This window comes from Halichoeres trimaculatus, unplaced genomic scaffold (assembly GCF_033239565.1).
Source record: "Halichoeres trimaculatus isolate MK-OKI-2021-1 unplaced genomic scaffold, fHalTri1.1 fHalTri1_scaffold_4, whole genome shotgun sequence".
Classification (NCBI taxonomy): Eukaryota; Metazoa; Chordata; class Actinopteri; order Labriformes; family Labridae; genus Halichoeres; species Halichoeres trimaculatus.
In genome coordinates, this window is record NW_027437182.1 from 19,457,046 (window position 1) to 19,477,889 (window position 20,844).

Here is a 20,844-nt window from a genome sequence, read left to right on the forward strand (position 1 = left end):
ATTGAATGAATAGTTTTAAAGGGATTTTACTTGGTTGCTAGTTTTGAATATACGTAGTTGAATCTTGCGTACCCCCATTGAGTACCAGTGCTCTCTTAAATGTGTAATGTTAGTGAATCCTGGTTATGTCCCAAATCACACACTTTTGCACTTACACTCTCTATTTTGAGTGTGTTGACACTGACAGTATGGAAAAATGCAGCGCACTAAGATTTCTAAGCTGGCACACTGAAAATGATCAAAAAGTTGAGTGTGGATCGCAGGACAATTCTCACACCCAATGATCGTCATATTGGGTTCGCAGAGGAAGGGGTGGAATCGGATCAAATGATGGCTGATGGATGCAATCTATGAAAAGCAGAAGAACATGTGAACAGTTGTGAAATGCAGTTGTAGTTTCTGGTGGGAAGCCACAGTGTTTGATTTGGGGCAACAATACCCTGTAAGATTTTGTGCACTGTTCTAGTCATGGCAGAGTGTACACAGTGCAGTTCATGTAAGTGCACTGATGAGAGTATGGGATTTAGGATGCAGCACTGGTTATGTCCTGCCAGTCATCTATCAAGCAGAGCTAAAGTAACCTCACTCTTCATTTTATTGATAGACTCTCAAGTTTGAACAGACCACTGCAGAATAACTGCTGACTGTGGGTTGGAATGAACATTATCACAAACAGATTAACCCATGTTTAGCCTTTAGCTCGGCTGTCTAGTTTTACCGTTTAGCTTTCTTCTGCTTCTTCTGTCCTTTCTGTCTGACAGTTAGGCTCCTGTGCCCACCATCACTACAAAATTAATCACAGAAATCGTTTTCAGCAGAGAACAACACAGTGCTCTCTTCTTACTACTAAACTTGGTCAGCCAGTGTGGTGTTGTCATAGAGACATTGTATGCTGTAGCATTTTGAAATAACCTATATTAGCACTGATAATCTCATTCTAAAGTGTGGATTAGGATCAGGCATATATCTAGAAGGGAGACCTTTTTAAGATCACTTGGAAACTCCTCACAGCCCCTTTAAGTGGGCATCATTAATGCCCTTTATTAATGGGTTAGGGTCTTCAGAGGCCAGATTCTGTCCCTGTGGGTTTTAGTCTCTGTGAGTCCTCAGTATTTCTGTCTCCAGTTAGATGAACCAATAATAGTAATAACATGTGGATTATAATAAGCCAGTGGCTGACTGTGAAAGATAGCTACATGCTAATTATATCAAACAGGCGTATACTTAGAGGCAGCACATGGCTGACACATATAGTTCTTCATCACGTGCAGCTGTCATCCTGAAATGCTAACCAAACACTTTTAAGTAGTATTTATGGTCCGAGACTAAGCTGTCTGATTGAATGAAAATACACACACACTCACACACATACTCCTCCTCCATGTATGAGATGAAATAAAACCTGCAGGATGGGAGGAGGAGGTACTGGCAGGTGCTGACATGCGGAGCCGTGCCAAATATCGGTTATGGCAAAGAGAAACTTGGAGTGCCTTGTTGTCGTCTGGCATCCCAGAGTGAACTCAGCAGCTCATTCGTTTTCTCAGATGTGGGAGCGATGAAACATTTCTGAGTGCTGTAACAAAGACGCACAAACTGTTTTCTTTGGATTTAAGAATCTGTTTCATTTTGCTTCATCTTAAAAACCGTCCTGCAGCGCTGCTCATCAGGACTCATCCAGTCTCCTCTCTGAGGATCACTTTACTTTGCAGAATTGTTCACATCATTAAAATGAGTTGCATGCTGCTATTTCCTGTAACACTGAGATGCGAAATACAATTCAACCATTACAAACTTTAATAAGAGTGGGGAGTCCATTTGAGAGCCTATTACACTGTTGGACTGGAACATAAAGACTGGATCTCAAAATTACTATTAGTTTTGTGGTTCCCATAGAGCAGTGTTTTCCAAAGTGGGGGTCTCAAAATACCTTTCAAAAATCAAAAACTATATACAGCTACATTTTTGGTCTATTACAGAAAAAAAAAGGTTTCGGATTGGTCTTGAAGTGTATTCCTATGGCAGGAGGTCACCAGTGTCCAGGGGTTGTGGGCTGAAAACTTTGGGAATCCCTGCCTTTATCCTGCATTCCTCTAAGGTACCAGTAAGTGAGGCCTCCAAAGGTAAAGTCCAATTATGTGACGTCTACTGCACTTCATTTATACCATTTTACTGTTTTTAAACAGCTGCGCATGCATGTTGGCAATGGGTGTGCTGTGGATTACAACAGCTTGTTAAAGCTATGGTCTGTATAGCTGTATAGCTGTATACCTGTATAGCTCATAATTCTTCCTTGCTTCAGCCTTTTCCTTGAAATTTTTTCATTTTCTTCCCTTTCCTGTGGAGGGTAACAGTAACAGCTTCCTGGTTTTGGTCTTCTCTGGCTGCAGGTTTTCGTCCATGCCGCTCGGTAGCTGAGCAGCTAGCTGACATGAGAGGGGTAGTGGGGAAGGACGAGGTGGGACCATGGGCATGACGGTGCGACGCGAGGGAGACGGGAGATGGGGGATTGGATGGACTCATGGACCAATCCGAACCGCGCATGCCATGGACGGTTCGGATTGGTCAACTAGTAAGCAGCTTTGCAGCGGATATACTGAATGGATTTTTTTTCGTTATTTTTGATCTTTTCTTTTAATTTTTAAAAAAAATCTAAATAACACCTGAGGATGATGGATGGTGAATGACACGCAGGTTTTGAGAAATCAGTAAGTTGACAAAACATCATCAAGTGGACAGATGTTTTTCTTGGAGTCGGTCATAAAACTGCATTATCCACTGACACTTACTAGACTGCGAAATATAAAGACATGAACTTGTGTCAATAAACCAGTAAGCCTCCCAAAATAAAAAGAGTATACCCATGGTTTCACTTTGAACATAATCTGTATTATCAACGTATGGGTTCACTTATATTTACCCTTCAGAATGAGTCCATGTTAGGTCATAATCGCGGCTCAAAACCAACCATTTCTTTAAATACACACAGTAAAAACTGGATTTAGAATATCTGCAGATAATTTCTTTGTGGTCAAACCTTGTTACCTGAGGTTAGTTAAAGAAGACATATTTAACTGGAAAAGCCCTCAGAGAGCACAGGCCCCCGCCAAGCATATTGTGAGTGTGACCCAACACTTAAGTCCTACTTTAATGTTATACTCCCTTTGAGCAGAATGTGTGCTACAATTTGGTGTTAGTTGCAGGTTTGTAAGTAATTTGTTACCTGACAGTGTTGAAAATGATGATGACCCAGTACATATTTCATATTCCAGATCTTAGTATCCAGAATATTGCCAGGACCTGGATCGCACTTTAACATCTGTCAGAAATGATCATGACCTTGTCTTGTATTGTTTTGCAAAGCAATCTGACCATTTATGGTGGACTATCACACAATGATAAAGAATCCTTTAAAAAAGTCCTTGATCCAGACGGTGATCCAGATCACCTCCTAAATTAAATCGCTTCTTCCTTATCCCATTTTGAACATTTCCTTATAATTTCTTGAAGACCCGTTGGGTAGTTTTTGAGTTATGTTGCTTACGGCCAGACAAACAGACAATGACCAGACCATGGTATAGAGTCATTTCTGACAACAGACCACAGAACAAGCAAAAAATTTATGCTGCATTCAGCTCTAATTTTTGGTTCAATGAACAATAACTTGTCTGAACGAATGAAGCTTAACTGCGGTTCCTATGCCAAAATGTAGTTGGGGTTAAATAACACCAATGATGATGTGGACTTGCGAATTAGTCTAAAAGTGGCTCTTCTGTGATTACTCATTTTTACTTGTACTTCGACTCCTAACTGTCCCAATGTGTAATTTCACTCAACTATAGGAAATGTGGACATAGCCATGACCCCGTCATCAGCTCTACAACTCTTAGCATTGATAAAATCCAAACAGTGGTGTTACTGATAGAAAGTTTCCTTCCACACAGTGCAAGACTTGACAAAGGAGCTTCATACCAGAAACCGCTGATAGGTTCCTTGAAGTCAACATGAATGAGAGAGAAGTAGCACTGAGGTGTCTAAAAGAGAGCCAAGTGTGTCAGTGGATATATTTGGAGGACAGCGGCGGAGGTCTGGGAACACAGCCATCAGCCGGGATCTGTTTGACCCCTGGTTGTTATGTCTGTGTCGGAGAAAGCACAGCTGCTCTGTGGGAGTCAGGAGGTTACGTCTGCAGACTGTTTGATCTCTTTTTGCTTGTGTTGGAGATATGAAAGCTTCTAATGCATCTTCTCACCTTTTCAGTCTTAAAATGAGACATTTTCACGTGGTGCTGCTTGGGAACCACACTAAAGAGATTTACACTGATCAGCCTCAGTGTTACGATCACTGACAGGTGGTGTGAGGAACACAGATCACCTCTTTGCTATGGCACCTGTTAGGGTGTGAGACATGTGAAAACAGAGGGATGTAGGAAGCCAACAGCTCTGACAAGGATTGAACTATGATGGTGAGATGACTGGATCAGAGCACCTCCTAAACGCTCTTGTTGGGTGTTCCCAGTCGGTTGGGTGTAGACCTTCATAAAATGGTTCAAGGATTGGAAAACCTGCAAACTGGAGACAGTGATGTAGGCCAAGGCTTACTGGTGTGAAAAATGATGATGTCAGGGTCACGTTGATCACAGTTTGTTGTTCATAGAGCCACATACTGTAGCAGCAGATCAGGATCAGGGTCAGGGGGACAGTGCCAAACCCTGCTGGGAGTGCCTACAATGGTACACTAGTGCCAGAACTGGACCATTGAGTGTAGGAAGAAGGTAGCCACAAGAAACATGACAGAGTTGACTTGGCATCCAAATTCCCAGATCTCAGTTCAGTAAAAAGTATCTGTGAGATTTTTAGAAAGCCAAGTCTGACCCATGGAGGACACATCACACAACTTCCAGGACTTTAAGGAGCTGCTGGTAGCTGTGATTGATGACACAGAACACCTTCAAGGGTGTGGTGTGAGTGTGTGATCATCAATGCTCAAAGAAAAGCTATGATTGGAAGGGAGCCAGTAAGAGTGCAATGGCCACCTGAACTGTGCCCAAGCATGCTTCAATCCTCAAGTCCAGTTTGTTTGGTCTGGGTGACCGCAAACGTGCCGTGCACAGACACAGTTCACTTTGGCATACTTCAGAGAGGTGTGCTTCAGCATGGCACACCTTATGCACAAGCACAAGTACACAACAAGGACATGACGTATAACATAATGACACATAATCATTTTAAACAATGACAGAGGTAATAGAGTGCTGTGTCAGACCAAAACAACTTAACATAAGCCAACAGTAACTCAAACCTCAGCCATGTCATCTGTGCTCTCCGTTCTACAAACTCGGATTAGGCTTTGCTTTTTGTACATGGATATTTCACGATGATGTAGGCAGGCCATGCGTGCGCCTTATGTTTGAGCACAGACTGTAGCTGAACCTAGACTTGACCATCTGCAGAAACCTCAGCTCATAGCACTGCCCCCACAGGCTTGCACAGTAGGCAATAGGCATGATGGGTGATCACTTCATCTGTCTCTCTTCTTACCCTGATGGCCCATCACTCTGGAACAAGGGCAATATGGACTCATCAGACCACATGACCTTATTCCATTGCCCCAGAGTCCAATCTTTGCGCTCCCTAGCAAACTGAAGCCTTTTTTTTTCTGGTTAGCCTCACTGATTGCCGACTGACAGCCGTTGAACTTTACCATCATTGATGCAAAATTTTGGTGAAAAATTAATGCAACACTGGATGGAAATAAATCTTGTGACATTGCAGAAGCGTATCAAAACAGTGCCACAGTGAATGTTTGCCATAATCAAAGCTAATCAAAGGCGGTTCAATGAAATATTAGAGTGTTTGACTTTTTTTGGTACTTTTTTTGTTTTTGGCCAGGCAGTGTATGACACAGAGATGGACGACTATGCACACACACTCACACAGAATGGAGAAAACCTATGCATGCACTGGGAGAAATGGATGCCACACAGAAAGTTACCTGTCCAGCCAGGGATTCCAACCAGGAACCGTCTTGCTGTGAGACTGAATTTGAAAGTTTTTCTCTTTTACTGTGTATGCATAAAAACACCAATATATCACGATCCCTAAAAACAACAAAGCTCAAACATTTTTTCCAGTTAGTTGTTCTTGACCTTTGTCATTGAAATAAAATCATCTTTATGAACAAAATAAAACATTACTTAAAATAATTCACACGTTAAAAACAACAACAACAAGAAGCATTAAAAATAGACAACTTTATTGATTAGTCTGATTATTGTCGTCAGCCCAGAGATCAGTTGTGCATTTTTTAAGGTTCATTTTTCAGTCCAATGCTCACAAGCATGCAGAATCAAGCATGCCATCATTATTTCATCCTCTTAATTTACCATCATTCACAATCGGGATGTGTGGGAGAAAAAGGTCTAAAGCAAGCTTCAGCACCACCTTTTGTTTTGCATAGATAAAACCAAAACTACATTAGCTGTTTTGAAATATATCCTGCAAAAAAAGATGAATGTTGTGCTTTTTTTTTTTTTTTTTTTGCTTTTTTTTAATCAGCCTGATCTTTAGCAGGACTGTATGAGAGTGGAAGCAAAGCAGAAAAATGATGGGAGTAAATCATCAATCAGAGCTTAATGTAGAGATGAGGTCAATTTTCAAGTACAATATTCAGGTTTCAAACAAATCCTGTGTCAACATTCTTTAGATTCTCACAGCAGACGACCAAATCTGTGCTGTTTGTATCTGAATCAAACCCAGCTCACATCTTTCTCTGAAAATAAAATGTATCCTCGTAAACGTGCAGTTTTAAGACTTTAAGTGCAAAGAGTAAACGGATTCAGAGAGTGTAGCACCATCGCTTGCTTTAGACCACACATGGATGCTCATGAAATGCTCTGTTTACATAAACTGACAAAAACTGAGTTCTTAGGTCTCCATCACTGAGTCAGAACATAAACACGTGTGAGAGTTATGGGAATATGAGCACAAACTGTTAGGATTTACTGTCATCAAAGTAGAAATGATGAGAGAAACTCAGGGAATCAAAGAGGGGAATAAGTTAGGATGAACATTTTACACGTGCATTTCATACAGGATTAAAAAATACGAGTTAATCCAGCAAAGAATAAGTAAAATGAACTAAGAATAACACCTGGTTGGACTGGGGAGTTGAGTAGTTTTGCCTCCATTGTCTCTTTACATTTATTATCCCAGTTTTCTTTACAAAAGACGAAGAAGTTTCTGTAACTTGGCTCAAACATTCACGATGGTTACAGACACTGATGTATTTCCTCTTGTAATCTGATTCTAAGCTGACCTCAGGACCAGTCACGTGGAGGCCAGAGGACGCAGCAGCTCCAGCTGGGACTCTAAGGTGACCCTCTCCTGATGAACCACCTGCAGCCAAAACAAAGACAACATGACCTTTAATCACTGCGAGCACCAGACTCACCTCAGGCCTTGTTTACTTTCCACGGTAATGGTGATCTGTACCAAGAGGAATCCTCCTGCTCATCACATCCTGAGTCTGAAACTGTTATCAGAGCATCGTCACTGCAGACACAGTTTAACCTTTTGAATTTGACTGTAGAGGGAGGTAAAGGTTGCGCATCAGAGGAGAGGTGGCGGGGTCAATCCAATCAGAAAACTCACATGGAGTGGATTACTGAGAGAATGCAGAATATGAACATTTGTCGTCTCCTCTCTGACCTCCCCTCCTCGTGAAGAACAGAGCACTGCAGAGCGAGGAGGGAGTAGGGAGGGGTCTTACACCCAACTACACCAGAGAAGTCAACAGCTACAGGTGGATGGTAGGGTGGAGGAGGGGTTGGTGGTTGGTGAGAAAACATGGCAGCAAAACAGTGATCACAGGGCTGATGGTTTAGAGAGATAGTTTTTTATTATTAACTGGGGCTGTAGGAGTTTGTTTTCAACATGAAGTGGGTCTCCTCCAGCTCGACTCCTCCGGTGAGGTAGCTACCGAGAACTGAAACAGAAGCTACAAATATCAACAGGTCAGCTTCACCAAGCAATTCGGCAAAACTAAAGAGTCTCCAACCCAAACACCAACTTAAAAGAGGAGGCGAACGTACACTCCGTTAACAGAGTTCACAGCTCTTTTCGTCAGTGTCAGCAGCTAACTCATGGGGCACTTTAGCATCGTGGTAAAGTTCATGCACCCCATGCACAGAGGCTTTATCCCTCCAGCTGGTGATCCAGGGTTGATTCCACACAGTGGCCCCTGACCAACATGTCGTACCCCACTTTCTCCTTCCTTCAGTGGCGTGGCGTGGGGATTTTTTTTGAGGAAGCCAAGGGAGACAAACCCTCTAATCTGTATGTTTATTAGGGAGTGGGGTACATAAAAGACTTTGTTGCAGCTTGTATATCGCTTTTTCATGTAATGGAATGACCTGTTAGAGCGCCCAGAGAGCTCACATTTTACTTACTTTGAACACCGACACACGCTCTTTCACTCTACCACCCTCACTCACTCATTCACACAAGTACATTGTCCTCTTGACATAGCTTAAATATCTTATTAATTTACTCAATTGCCCACTCAAACGCACGACCAGCCGCTTCATGCACACTGCTAATGTGCTAACCTCCCTGATTTCATTCAGTGGCTTGATGATGATGATTCTGTCATTTGATTGGTTTGAGGCCAAAGACGGGGTGGCTTCCCTTGACACAGTCTTGGCCAATCACAGGTGAGCAGTGTCATAACCGCAGCCTCATCTGATTGGTTAATCATTCTTTTTTTTTTCACCAAGGGACGCCAACTCTGCTTGGCTTCCTTGCGGACAATAGCGTGCAGTATCGTATTTTCACCACTCATTCACAGCATAACATTTAGGAGGGCGCTGTTTTACACATCGTAAAATGCTCAACAAGTAGAGGAGAGAAATAAGGAGGAGATGACAGTGACGAAACACAGAAGAATTATTGAAACTGTTAAAAATGAGTATTTTCATTTAAACACAGCTACAGTCTGAAAAAAGTGAGGAAGCACGGCTTCCCTTGGCCTCCGGGAGAAAACGCCACTGCCTTCCTTTTGTCTGTCTGTCCTTCCTTTCCTTCCTTCTTTCTTTTTTAGTAGTTGCTCCCTTCCTTCCTTCCTTTTTTCCCATCCTTACCCCCTTCCTTTCTTCATTTCTGTCCTTCATTACTATTTCTTTCTCCCATCTTTTCTTTCCTTCCATCCTTCTGTCCTTCCATCCTATCTTCCTTTCTTACTTCCCTTCTTTCTTTTTTGGTTGTTGCTCCCTTCCTTCCTTTATTTTTCCATCCTTACCCCCTTCCTTCTTTCCTTCCTTCCTTTATTTTTTCATCCTTGCCCCCTTCCTTCCTTCATATCAGTCCTTCATTACTGTATCTTTATCCCATCTTTTCTGTCCTTTCTTCGTTATTTCTTACTCCATTTATTTTTCTCTGTCCCTCCTTCCATCCCTTCTTCTTTTTTGGTTGTTGTTCCCTTCCTTCCTTCCTTCTTTTATTTTCCACCCTTACCCCCTTTCTTCCTTCCTTCATTTCTGTTCTTTATTTATTTTTCCTTCTCCCATCTTTCCTGTCCTTCCTTCCTTCTTTTTTTTCTTTCTCCCCTTCTGTCCTTCCTTCTTTCCTGCCTTCTGTCATCTCATCCTTCCTTGCTTTGGTCTTCTTTATTCTTGATTGATTGATTGATTATGGTTCCCTTAAACACCATCTGAAGCATCAGCTCTTCTGCCCTTATACTTTGCAAACAAAAGTATAAGAGCCTGAAACAAGTTATCTTTAAAAAGCCTACTTATTTATTTTTTTAGTTCCCCCAATTGCGACTCGGATGTGTTCTTCCCTTTGCAGCACGGTCATTGGCTGATTGCATGCGTGACGTCCAAGTTACTCATCCATTGTGAACTTTGATGCTTTTGCTCCTCACTTTGACAAAATTTTAAGCCTTGTTGAACATTGTACCAGGCAGACACAGAGATATTTGTAGAGTTTCGGTTTAGTTCTTCCCTTCAACAGCTTACAAAGTGTACCGTAATAAGACAAACATGTCGACTACATTTTTTGTCAGTAAAAAAAAGGTTAGGGAGAAGGGTTCAGTCCAACCTTACATGACGAAGCTGCACAGTGAAATGTAATGGGGGTGTAAATGTTACTTGGTTCCTCTTGAACTTAAGATCTTAATTTAAATCTTTCTTCAGCTTCAGGAAAAAGTCAAGGACCTGTGAAGCCTCCTCTCTTTCCCTCTGTCTCACACACACACACCCTGTTGTAGTTGGACGCCTGACCAGCTGAGACTATTTTAAAGAGGACAGTTGTGGATGCCAGAGGCTGTTTGGTATTTTGACAAGGCCAGAGTCTATATAAAGACACGTATGCCTTTCTCTGCAGGATTCCACACATGCTTTGGGGAATGAGCAGGATAAGCAGATTTAACAGAGGAGAAGAATGCACCTTAAGAGACTGACACCTAAAATCAAACCAGTTTTCTGGCTTCTGAGTGGTTTTTAAGAACATTGACATTAGACGTGTTTCTCTTTATTTCTCATTCTTAAGTTTCTGTTGAACAGAAGCTCTCACAGTGCAGCATGTGAGCGTGGAGGTTTCTCTCCTGGACGGTTTGCGTGGAGAATGACCGGCATGCAGCATGTGTTCCAAATGTGAGAGCGTGTGCCGCGGGCAGATCCCCAACGCAAACAGCTCAGTCTGAGCCATTAGTTCAGCTCTGAGTGACGGGTGGGGGGATGGATGGATGGAGAGGGGGTGGAGGGGCAGACAGATGAGCTTGGAGCTTTTCACCAAGTTGGAGCAGAAGGAACATTTGTTGTCAGATGAAGAGAAGGGAATGGGAAGAATTCAACTCCTGACACACGATTAATACAACACATCCATGATTTCTGACCAAAGTGAAGTTTTAAAACTCTGAGGTTTAAATAAACAAAACCTGAATCTATATCTCAGAGTGTGTTGTGCTTTAAGAAACAGGAGAAGATCTGACCTTGAGTTGCTGTTGTAGCTCACTGTTGAGGCGTGTCAACACGGCGTTGGTCTCTTTGTTTTTACGGATTGCCATCTGGATCTCCCTCTTCTGTTTGGACAGCAGCCTGAGACAGAAATTTGTCACCTTTAATTCACTTTTACATCAACTTTCTACATCTGTAAAAAAAGTAAAAATGACTAACTTAAGTCTGAGAGCATATGGATACATGTAAAACAAGCTGTCAACTCTGATTTCAGCATTCTTTGATGGGATTAAACGTCTTCAGTTTAACGCCTCGCAGAAGATCTACATCAACCAATCTTCTTTTTTTAACGCCTCTTGTGAATAAAGAGTGTCAAACCCTTCAGCTGGACACAATGAGTAGAACAAGACTTGAACTTTGACCTTCCCCCCCTCTATGTTCAATCCAGAGGAGGGGCTGCCTTGGCAGTGACGAAAGAGATTAATCTTTCTGTGAAAAAACAATCATGGAGAACTAAAAAGTTGTACAATCAAACTGATGCAGAACATGAGGTTTTAGGCAATTTACGAGGTAATTCATTTGTTCATAGCTACATAGCACTTTTGTTTGAAAAGTTACAACAAGCAAGTTTACCAGTGCTCATCTATCAACTCCAACCTCACCAGGCAGAGCTAATGTAACCTCACTCTTCATTTTATTGACAGACTCTCAAGTTTGAACAGACCACTGCAGAATAAAGGACTTTGCACACTTCATATGTTAAATAATAAATATGATCCCATGTCACGTCAATCACGTTTGCACACTTGATCTGAAACATCATTATTTTTTTCAGAACAGGTTTGTTTTTTTCAATCTTTCACATCTGCACCGCTCATTTACTGGGTAGTTTGACTATTCAGAGACGCTGTAGGCTGCTCGCAACATCACATTTTCTGACATATTTTATCTACACATTTTGGGGGATGTTGAGATGACAAACAAAGACTTGTGTACGTGTGTAAGTGTGTGCGTGATGGTGTGTCTGTGTCCCTGTGTGTGTGCACGTAGCGCATACTGACAGCCGCTACTCAGGATCAGTTGCTTGTTGACTCCATTTATGTCGATGTTTAAATGACGAAGACTTGTGTACATGTGTGTGATGGCGTGTCTGTGTGCCTGTGTGTGTGTGTGTGTGTGTGAGCCCCTGCGTGCATTCCTCAAACATACTGACAGCCGCTGCTCAGGGTCAACTGTTTGATCACTGCTTGATGATTCCATTTTTCTCGTATAAATAATATAATAATACAAAATAAACGCATCAGAGACAGTGTGCAAGGTGTCTGTGCATGACGTCTCTTTTTTGGATCACGGATCCAAAAAACGCATCCCAAAAAAAATGGACTCAGTGTGCAAAGACCTTAACTGCTGCATGTGGGTTGAAATGCACATTATCACAAACAGATTAACCCGTGTTCTTGCCTTTAGCTCATGCTCTATCACTCTCCTGTTTAGCTTTGATCTGCTCTTCTGTCCTTTTTTTCTGTCTGACAGTTAGGCTCCCATGTCTGAAATTACCACAAAATAAATCCAAGAAATACTTTTCTGCTTAACTTTGCTGACTGGCAAAGTGTCATCAAAGAAACTTTGGGTCTATGTATGGATGGATTCATGTTCTCCTGGGAATATATGACCCGCCCATGGATACTTAGAAATAGTTTCCAAAAATAAGGAAATTATTTCATCTTTTGGCATTGGTCCTTAAAGACCCTCAAAAGTCAGCTAAGAAACTTGGGCTTTGTCAAGAGCTCCAGTAAAGTTAGAAAGGTATTCACAGATTCATCTTTCCGATCAATAACTCATCTGTGAAACATCGCTTTTACAAATCGACACCTCTCTGCAATCACAGACAGTAGTAGTCTGCGAGCTACTAACATATTTTCCTCTGAACGAGCCTGTCTGTGTGCTGGGGAACCTGCATTGGCCTCTGTGCAAAGCCGGCTCTTGTTCAAATGAAACGTCTACAAATCGCCGCACCGATAAAATATGATACAGAAATATTAAATAACTTCACTCAGGAGAGGTGTAGAGCCATCATAATCATTTTACATGTCTCACGTTTTTCGTACTACATTTCTTAGATCTTCTATCTATAGGATAAGATAAAGAGTATATTCTCATGAATTTATAACTTTGTATCTGTAAACTTATGAGGTAATCCTGTAAATTATCTTTCTTTTTTTTTTACCAATGACATGGCCTTATCCTCTGTTAATACAAGTTTTTTGGGCTTTTGTTCACACAAATCTTGAAACAACAAACATTTTATAAATGTTAAAATTCCAGTATTTGTGCGAACTTTCTGTTTGTCTTTCTGGTGCCTGGCTGTTTAAAGTTTAAAAGTCTCCATCTAGGGTTGAAAGCCGAATATTTTACTAACTTCTGAGTGTGTTTAGTTTGGGACGGGAACGGCATGGCAGAAGGAGGTCCAGTCTCCAGGTTCTGGCTCTCTGGGTGGTATTTCCTGCGGACCGGCTTCTGTGGCGCCTGACTGTGAGACACTCCAATCATGTCCTGGTAGAAAGTTCCAGAAATGTAAATCAGTTTTCTGAAAGCCCCAGAAATAAAGTGTGGTGAAAAAAAAATCTCATAGCTGACCTGTTTTGAGGCACTTGTCAGGTCTTCAGTGCTTTGACCAAATCTGGAGCGTGGACCTAGATCCTCTCGCTTCACGCTGCTCTCCTCCTGAGACACACACAAAAACATAAGCGTCATGAGGTTTTTTTTATAGGAGTGCTGGTGTCAAAGAGAGGTGAATTAATATGAAAGAAAATGCAGCATGAAATACGTCCTGAATGTCGATAAATCAGATCCTTCCCTGCAGACTCTCCTGTCGCTGCTTTTTATCTGCTCAGGGCAGCCGTGATTGATTTATACGTCCTTATTGCATATCCTTGCTGCATTTCAGCCATAACTCTCTTTAATACACAAAGTATTAAGTATCAGCACCTGCTTTCATTCACTACAGAGGTTAATAGAGCAACAGAGTGAAGACAGGGCCAACACTAAAGGTCAATTTCTTAATATGAGCTCAGAGAGAGGACACATTTCTAACTAGGCAGCTTCTTCTACATTTTTAATGGATTCACCGTCTGTTAATGCTGCGTTTAGTGAACATTATCCACTCATTTTACTCAAACCTCCATTGCGGTGGCAGTTTGAATGCCTGGGTTTTTCCTGATGGGTTTAACAGGCGAATGCTGCTGTTGGAAAGTGTACCCATGAACCCCTAAATTCACTCTTTTTTTTTTTCGCTGAGAAATGCAACTGACATGGAAGCAAACGCAAATAAAAGGCCGTGAGATTCACAGCACCGCTGGACGGGTAACACAACCGCAGCATGGAAACATTCAGAAGCGAGGCAGTAGACGGTATGGTGGTAATAAACCACACCAGCTCCATTAGCAGCAGCAGCATGTGTGGCCGCAGCAGCCAGCACCAGGTCACGGCTGTTTGACTGCAGAAATGTGAGGGATGGAGAGTTACTGTTGCCATTATATAGACCTAAATGAATCCGTAGATCTGGAGTCATTAAAGTGATGCAAAAAATAGAAATGCAGCCAAATCATCCTCAACAGGGTGGCTAAAGCTAAAAGCTGCAAACAGCACGGCGACTCAGGAGGAGAGGACTCTGACCAAATATGACTATGTCTTAAAATATTTACTGTTAAAGGTAGTTATACAAGTTTATCTACTTTGAGGAGGATGTGGATGGCAGTGGGACGGACAGATTCATGCAGCGTTTATAAAAATAAAGTAGAGAGATGTTTCATCACTCCTGGCTGCCTCCACGGTGTCTCACGAACTGACCCTGCTGCGGTCAACGGAAAAGTTTGTGGTCTGGAGAATTGAAGTGAAGTTAACTTAAGTGGAGACTGAAGGAGTTTCATTCAATTGAGTGAAGTGGAGTTAAAGGAAGTGTGAAAAGTGAAAGTGAGTGAAGCAAAATATGAGGCTCCACACAATAAGCAGTAGAGGTGGGGAAAAAAATATTGATACAGCAATATATCGTGATAATTTAACTTGCAATAAAACATTGATATTTCAGCTCCTAATATCAATACTAAACAAAAATTCATATTTTAGATGGGTCGGAAGAACAATACTTCTTCTCCACCTCCACTGCGGTAGATGGCGCCGAAGAGCTACTCCACTGTATGTTGCCCATAAACTGTATAATAAATATAATCTCAAAGTAGATTCAACATATTTTATACCCAAACTTGATAATGGGGGTTTTTATGCTGTAAACATCAATGTTTTCTCTCTATTCTTGGGTCAGTTAGTTAAAAATCATTTTAGTTTAATTTTTACAGGGTAGTAGACTGAATGAAATAATAACCACAGTCATGTTTTGTGCAATATTAAATTTTTTATGAGCAACATTAGTTTCACCCACTGACCACGTCCTTCACCTAATTTTTTTTTTTTTTGCAATATTAGTTTAATGTCTCAGTAGTTTAAGTGATAAATTTGACACACTTGATGTTTTCAAGCTAAGTATGAAACACTGCATCTGAATTGAATTATTTCAAACACAATAAAATAGAAAAGATGTTTTCAGTCAAATAGTTAACTGGATTAACTATCGCAATATTTTCCACTATATTGTGATATCAGGATATTATCATATCGGTTTATCAATATGCATTAACATTAAGATGCACACGCCTCTTGAACGCAGAAGCAGCATCTAGCTCTATTCACTCAGATGAGTTAGCGCTTTTTAAACACTAAATTTAGCCTGTTATCAGCATGAAAATGTACGGTTGTTCTGTGGTCAGTTTTTTGAAACGAAAACTATACACCAGAGGTAACGTCTATCAAGTTTTGACCATCACAGAGCAACCGGTGTTTTGGAGCTAATAGCGACCATGCTAACTGGTGTCTCTAAGCCAACAGTATCCGTGATAACCATGTGATTAACAGTCGAGAGTCACCAGTTAACAGTGGCACACTTTACACTAAAACACCAGCGGCGTCTGCAGGTAAATAATTAACTCTGGACGTAGTTTTCTGGTTCTGTTATTATGAACCGGGTCTCAGACTCAGCAGTCTGTGTGCTTTTTTGGGTCTGGGAGGGTTTCTGATTTATTGACACACGTTTTACGTCCTGGTCTGTCACAGTCTGATAAGTGTCCACGAATAATGCAGTCATGAGCATTGAGTGACAGTTGTGTGTTCGAATTGCTCTCTGGGTACTCGCTGGGTTTTTGTCTACCTAATATCTGTTCACTTGCTGATCTCTTCTGTCCACTCACTGCTATTTAACCTGGGAGCAGATGATATTTCGTCAAAAAAATCCATTTTTTGGTGGTTAACTCCTCCATGTCAGGTGACAAACCATTATACAATGCGGTGCTTCTGCACCCAAGTTGTTGATAAACAGATAATCCCTCCATACACATCCCTAAGCAGAGAAAATAAAAGTGAAGTTGAGAGGAATGAGGTTAGATAGGTGATGAAGAAAAGTAACTGATGTTATCATCAGCAGGCTAAGCTAGTTGACCCTGACAGCTTTCTCCCTGCGATGCTTTCAGCGCTACCCTGTTGGCTATGGCTGCTTTTTGCAGCAGCTCTTCTTTGTCCGTTTCTTGTAATGTTTTTTGTCTCTTTTTCGTAATCTGTGTATTTGGAGTGGATCATTGCTTTGTATGGCTCATTTGTTGGTCATGGACACCAAACTTTTTGTGGCTTCAGCGATATTTTTACAACATTTTCTCCTGTGTTTTTCTGGAGAGCCTACATGTAACTATGGCTGCATTGTTTACATGTGAACTCAGCTGTTAGCAGCCCATAGCATGTCAATGCTAACTGGTGTAAGGCCTGATGTTTCCCCACAAGGTGAGTTGAAGGAGGTGAGGACGATGTGCTAGTTCTCAGGTGTGAGCTAAGAAGTGACGACATGGACCTGACCTTCCATCCATCATAATTGGGAACGTAAGATCTATCTCCAATAAGATGGACGAGCTAGCTGTGCTACTTCAGCAACAGAGGGAATACCAGAGGGCAGAGTAGCATCATGCTATTCACAGACATGGCTAACGGAGCTAACATCAGACACCAGCGCCACATTGGAAGAGCTTCACCTGCTGTGAGCAGACAGGATCTAGGAGACAGAGATGGAGCATGACTGAAGAAGCTCAGTCCTGGACCCTGTGGAGGTGGAGGGTCTCTACCTGGGTCTCTACCCAAATGAACATGCTCTAAAAATCTCCATTGGTCTGCATCCTTGGCTGAAGTGGTTCAGGCATCTGACAAGGATGCCTGAGCCAGCTCAGCGACCACCTCCTTTCTATGTAGAGAAGTAGCAGCTCCACTCTGGTTTCTCTCTGTAAGTCTGTGACACCTCCACAGGAGGAAACTCATTTCGACCGTGTTGGAGCCAAACAGATGCCTCTGCAGTTTGTTGAGTGTGAAATACAGCTTATGTTTCCTTATCCTCATTATCTGGGATTAAACTGTTGATGAATGCTGGCTGCTCAGTGTGAGAGGACAGTATAACACCCCCATGCTGACAGACAGGTGACTGAAGCTCCTGTGAGCTATAAGGTTCCTCACACATATGATGACTGTTGTTTTGCCCCACAAGTTTTATTTTACTCAGGTACCTGGGTTTTAAATTTAGTAAGAGAAAAAGAATAAAGAGATGTCTATTTTAACTTCATGAGTCACCTTCATCTCCATCTCTTTCCTTTCCTCAGAGCAAACTGAGCCAAGGATCAGATTTTCCATTCACACAAACTGCACCCTGATCTGCTCCCCAGGGTTTCCTGGAGAATCTGGGATCAAATATTCTGCCCCAACCTCACAGTGACATGCTTTATGTCAAGGAAGCTATTTTTAACAACCACTATAGCTCACTGGTGTCTCTGAGGGAGCTGGACCGGTGTGAGTTTCAGTTTGTCTTACTAAGTGAAAAACACACACTGGCTGCACACACCTTTGGGATCCTCTAGGTTTTAATTAAAAGAAGTCAAACATCCTGCAGACAGAGAGCAGTGATACAGCACAGACATGGGCCGAGAGGAGAAGGTAGAAAAGTAAAAACCCTGAGTGATTAATAACTTAACAAGGTTAAAGTGTAGCGGAGGAAGGGATCATGTGACCTCAGAGTTAGACTGTTTGGATAAAATAAGGAACTGTGTAAACATTTGACTTTTCAAATTTATCTAATTTGTCAAACAGGAGTCGGAGAGGCGGAGATCACAGAGACAGAGAGTCTTTAGGTCGTCTGGAAGACTCACTTGAATGAGAAGAGCTTTTCTTTCTAAACTCGATTACTGAAGAACGTCAGTCCAGTTTACTAAAAGAAGAAAAACTGAGCATCTGCACGAGTTGTCCGTCTGATAAACTCGTCTCAGGAACTGAAACTTTTACAGAGTAATTCTTCTTCTCTTTTGGTTCAACTCAATTACTTTTGCAAACAGCTTTAGTTTTTAATTTTATGATCATTCTAGTTGTGCAAGTGTTAAACTTATGTATGACTTTAGACCAGTGGCGGACCGGGACTGAAAAACAGCCCTGGACTTTAACGCGTCCCCACAGCTCGTTCATACACCGACTGCGCGCTGTACATGGTACAGGATGCATGATGGAGGCAGGCACAGCAACTGTCACCTTCCTAATACCTTTACTTCAAACATTTACAAAAACAGAAAAAACACATACTTCAGCAACATAAACTTGTGCTGATTAAATAAGCCTCCTCCAGTAGAAACTGATTAATCTCAGCTAAAATAATACTCTAGTCACTAGAGTATTACATAACTAGACTCACTAGAGTCTTGTGAGCAGTGGCGTTTTCTCCCAGAGGCCAAGGGAAGCCATGCTTCCTCTCTTTTTTTCTGACTGTAGCTGTGAATTAATGAAAATATTCCTTTTTAACAGTTTCAACAATTCTTCTGTGTTTCGTCACTGTCATATCTTCCTTATTTCTCTCCTCTATTTATTGAGCATTTTACGATGTGTAAAACAGTGCACTCATAAAGGTTCTGTGGCGAATGCGTGGTGAAAATACGATATTGCACGCTGTTGTCCGCAAGGAAGCCAAGCTGAGTTGGCGTCCCTTGGTGAAAAAAAAGCAAGAATGATTAACCAATCAGATGAGGCTGCGGTCATGACACTGCTCACTTGTGATTGGCCAAGACTGTGTCAAGGGAAGCCACCCCGTCTTTGGCCTCAAACCAATCAAATCACAGTATCGTCATCATCAAGCCACTGAATGATCTCAGGGAGATTAGCACGTTAGCAGAGTGCATGAAGCGGCTGGTTGTGTGTTTAAGTGGGCGGTTGAATTAATTAATAAGATGTTTAAGATTAGTCAAGAGGCCAATGTATGTCTGTGAATGAGTGAGTGAGGGTGGGAGAGTGAAAGGGCGTGTGTCAGTGTCCAAGTAAGTAAAATGAGCTCTAACAGGTCATTCCGTTACATGAAATAGCTATATACAAACTGCAACAAAGTCTTTTATGTACACCACTCCCTAAAAATCATACAGATATGAGGCTTTGTCCCACTTGGCTTCCTCAAAAATAACCCCACGCCACCCCACTGCTTGTGAGACAGCTGTGCTCTCACTCAGGTGAAACTTTCAGGTAGTTCATCCTTCTGCTGCTTTTCAAGAATATTAATCATGATCTAGATTGTGAATCACTCAACAGGAAGTCCGTACAGCTCATATCCAAATGAGATAATAAAACGTGTCAGTAAAGACAGATGAAGGACAAACAGACTGAGATGGAAAAGGTTGAGGGACGTGTCACTTCAGCCATAAATAAATCCTCCACATATTCACTTGCTTGTGCGCCGCTGTCACAACCTTTGAGTCCATTCATGTCTTGAAATAGAGACCTGTAAACTTGACAAACATGAACCCAGTGACAAATTTATGAAAGGACATCTGAGAGGGATGGGGGAAACTGGGGAGTGGATAATGAAGGCAGTCTGGGATGGAGCTCTGAGTTTGTCCTTCAGCAGAGTGATGGGAGTTTCAGCTTCTTAGATTTTCAGAGCCCAAGCATGTTAAGGAAAAACAGATCTGTTCTCACCTCCTCTCTGAAGTGGCTGAAGTCTGCAAAGTTTGGCTGCTGCACTTTACTCTGAGGAGCTGACTCTGGGACGATGATAAAATGAGGAACCTGGAAAAAAAGAATAACACCCTGATTACTTTTTACATCATTTAAAGGGAGGATTCATCAATTTTCAGTGTGAACCAGAGAACAACAGGTTTGTTAAAGGATGGATTGCTGAACCAGGCTTACCTGTGTCGCTAATGGTCTGGGAGGAAGAGCTGGAGGAGGGGGCAGCCATCCACTTTTAACCCCTAAAATCCACCAAAGATGTTCAGTGAAGTAGAAAATAAAGCAACATACCTCTGTTTTCTTTGCAAGGTTCAAATTTCACACCAGAAACTACAATAAAAACACCCTTATTTAATAATTTCAGACTAACTCAGGAGCCTCTCATCCCTCAGACTGAACAATGAAACCCTCATATCTCTGTTTCCCCTTTTTTTCTCACATGAAAGGAGAACCATCACACATCAAACACAAAAACTCAAAAACCACAGCTGCAGGAAGTTCACACTCCGAGCCTCAGTGACATAAAACCTATCAAGAGTGGGCTTTAGTGGGGATAGGGGCCGTCTGTGGATACCTGGAGCTCCCTGCTGAAAGAGCTTGTTGAGGTCCAGTGATGAGGCTCTGGAGTGAGTTTTCTGGGGCCGAGGGGGAGGGGTGGGGGGCTCTTCTGCTTTCTTCATGGCGTCTTCAATAGACGTGCTGGAGTAAGACCTGCAGGTGAAAACAACCAGGTGAGGAATAAAAAACAGGATGAGGTTGATGATAAGGAACAA

General features: G+C 41.9%; 1 protein-coding gene across 1 annotated transcript in view; it reads right to left on the reverse strand.

Annotated features, from left to right (window-relative positions):
* Positions 1 to 6,267: 6,267 nt before the first annotated feature.
* The window catches only part of reps2 (RALBP1 associated Eps domain containing 2), a 36,991-nt gene continuing 22,414 nt past the window's right edge, over positions 6,268 to 20,844 (reverse strand). Inside the window, exons 13-19 of the mRNA XM_074668927.1 lie at positions 20,646 to 20,782; positions 20,252 to 20,313; positions 20,039 to 20,128; positions 13,589 to 13,675; positions 13,371 to 13,504; positions 10,987 to 11,092; positions 6,268 to 7,394 (exon numbers count right to left, since the gene is read on the reverse strand). Coding sequence (XP_074525028.1) covers positions 7,326 to 7,394; positions 10,987 to 11,092; positions 13,371 to 13,504; positions 13,589 to 13,675; positions 20,039 to 20,128; positions 20,252 to 20,313; positions 20,646 to 20,782 — 685 coding nt within the window. The 3' untranslated portion in view covers positions 6,268 to 7,325. The remainder of the gene's footprint in view (positions 7,395 to 10,986; positions 11,093 to 13,370; positions 13,505 to 13,588; positions 13,676 to 20,038; positions 20,129 to 20,251; positions 20,314 to 20,645; positions 20,783 to 20,844) is intronic.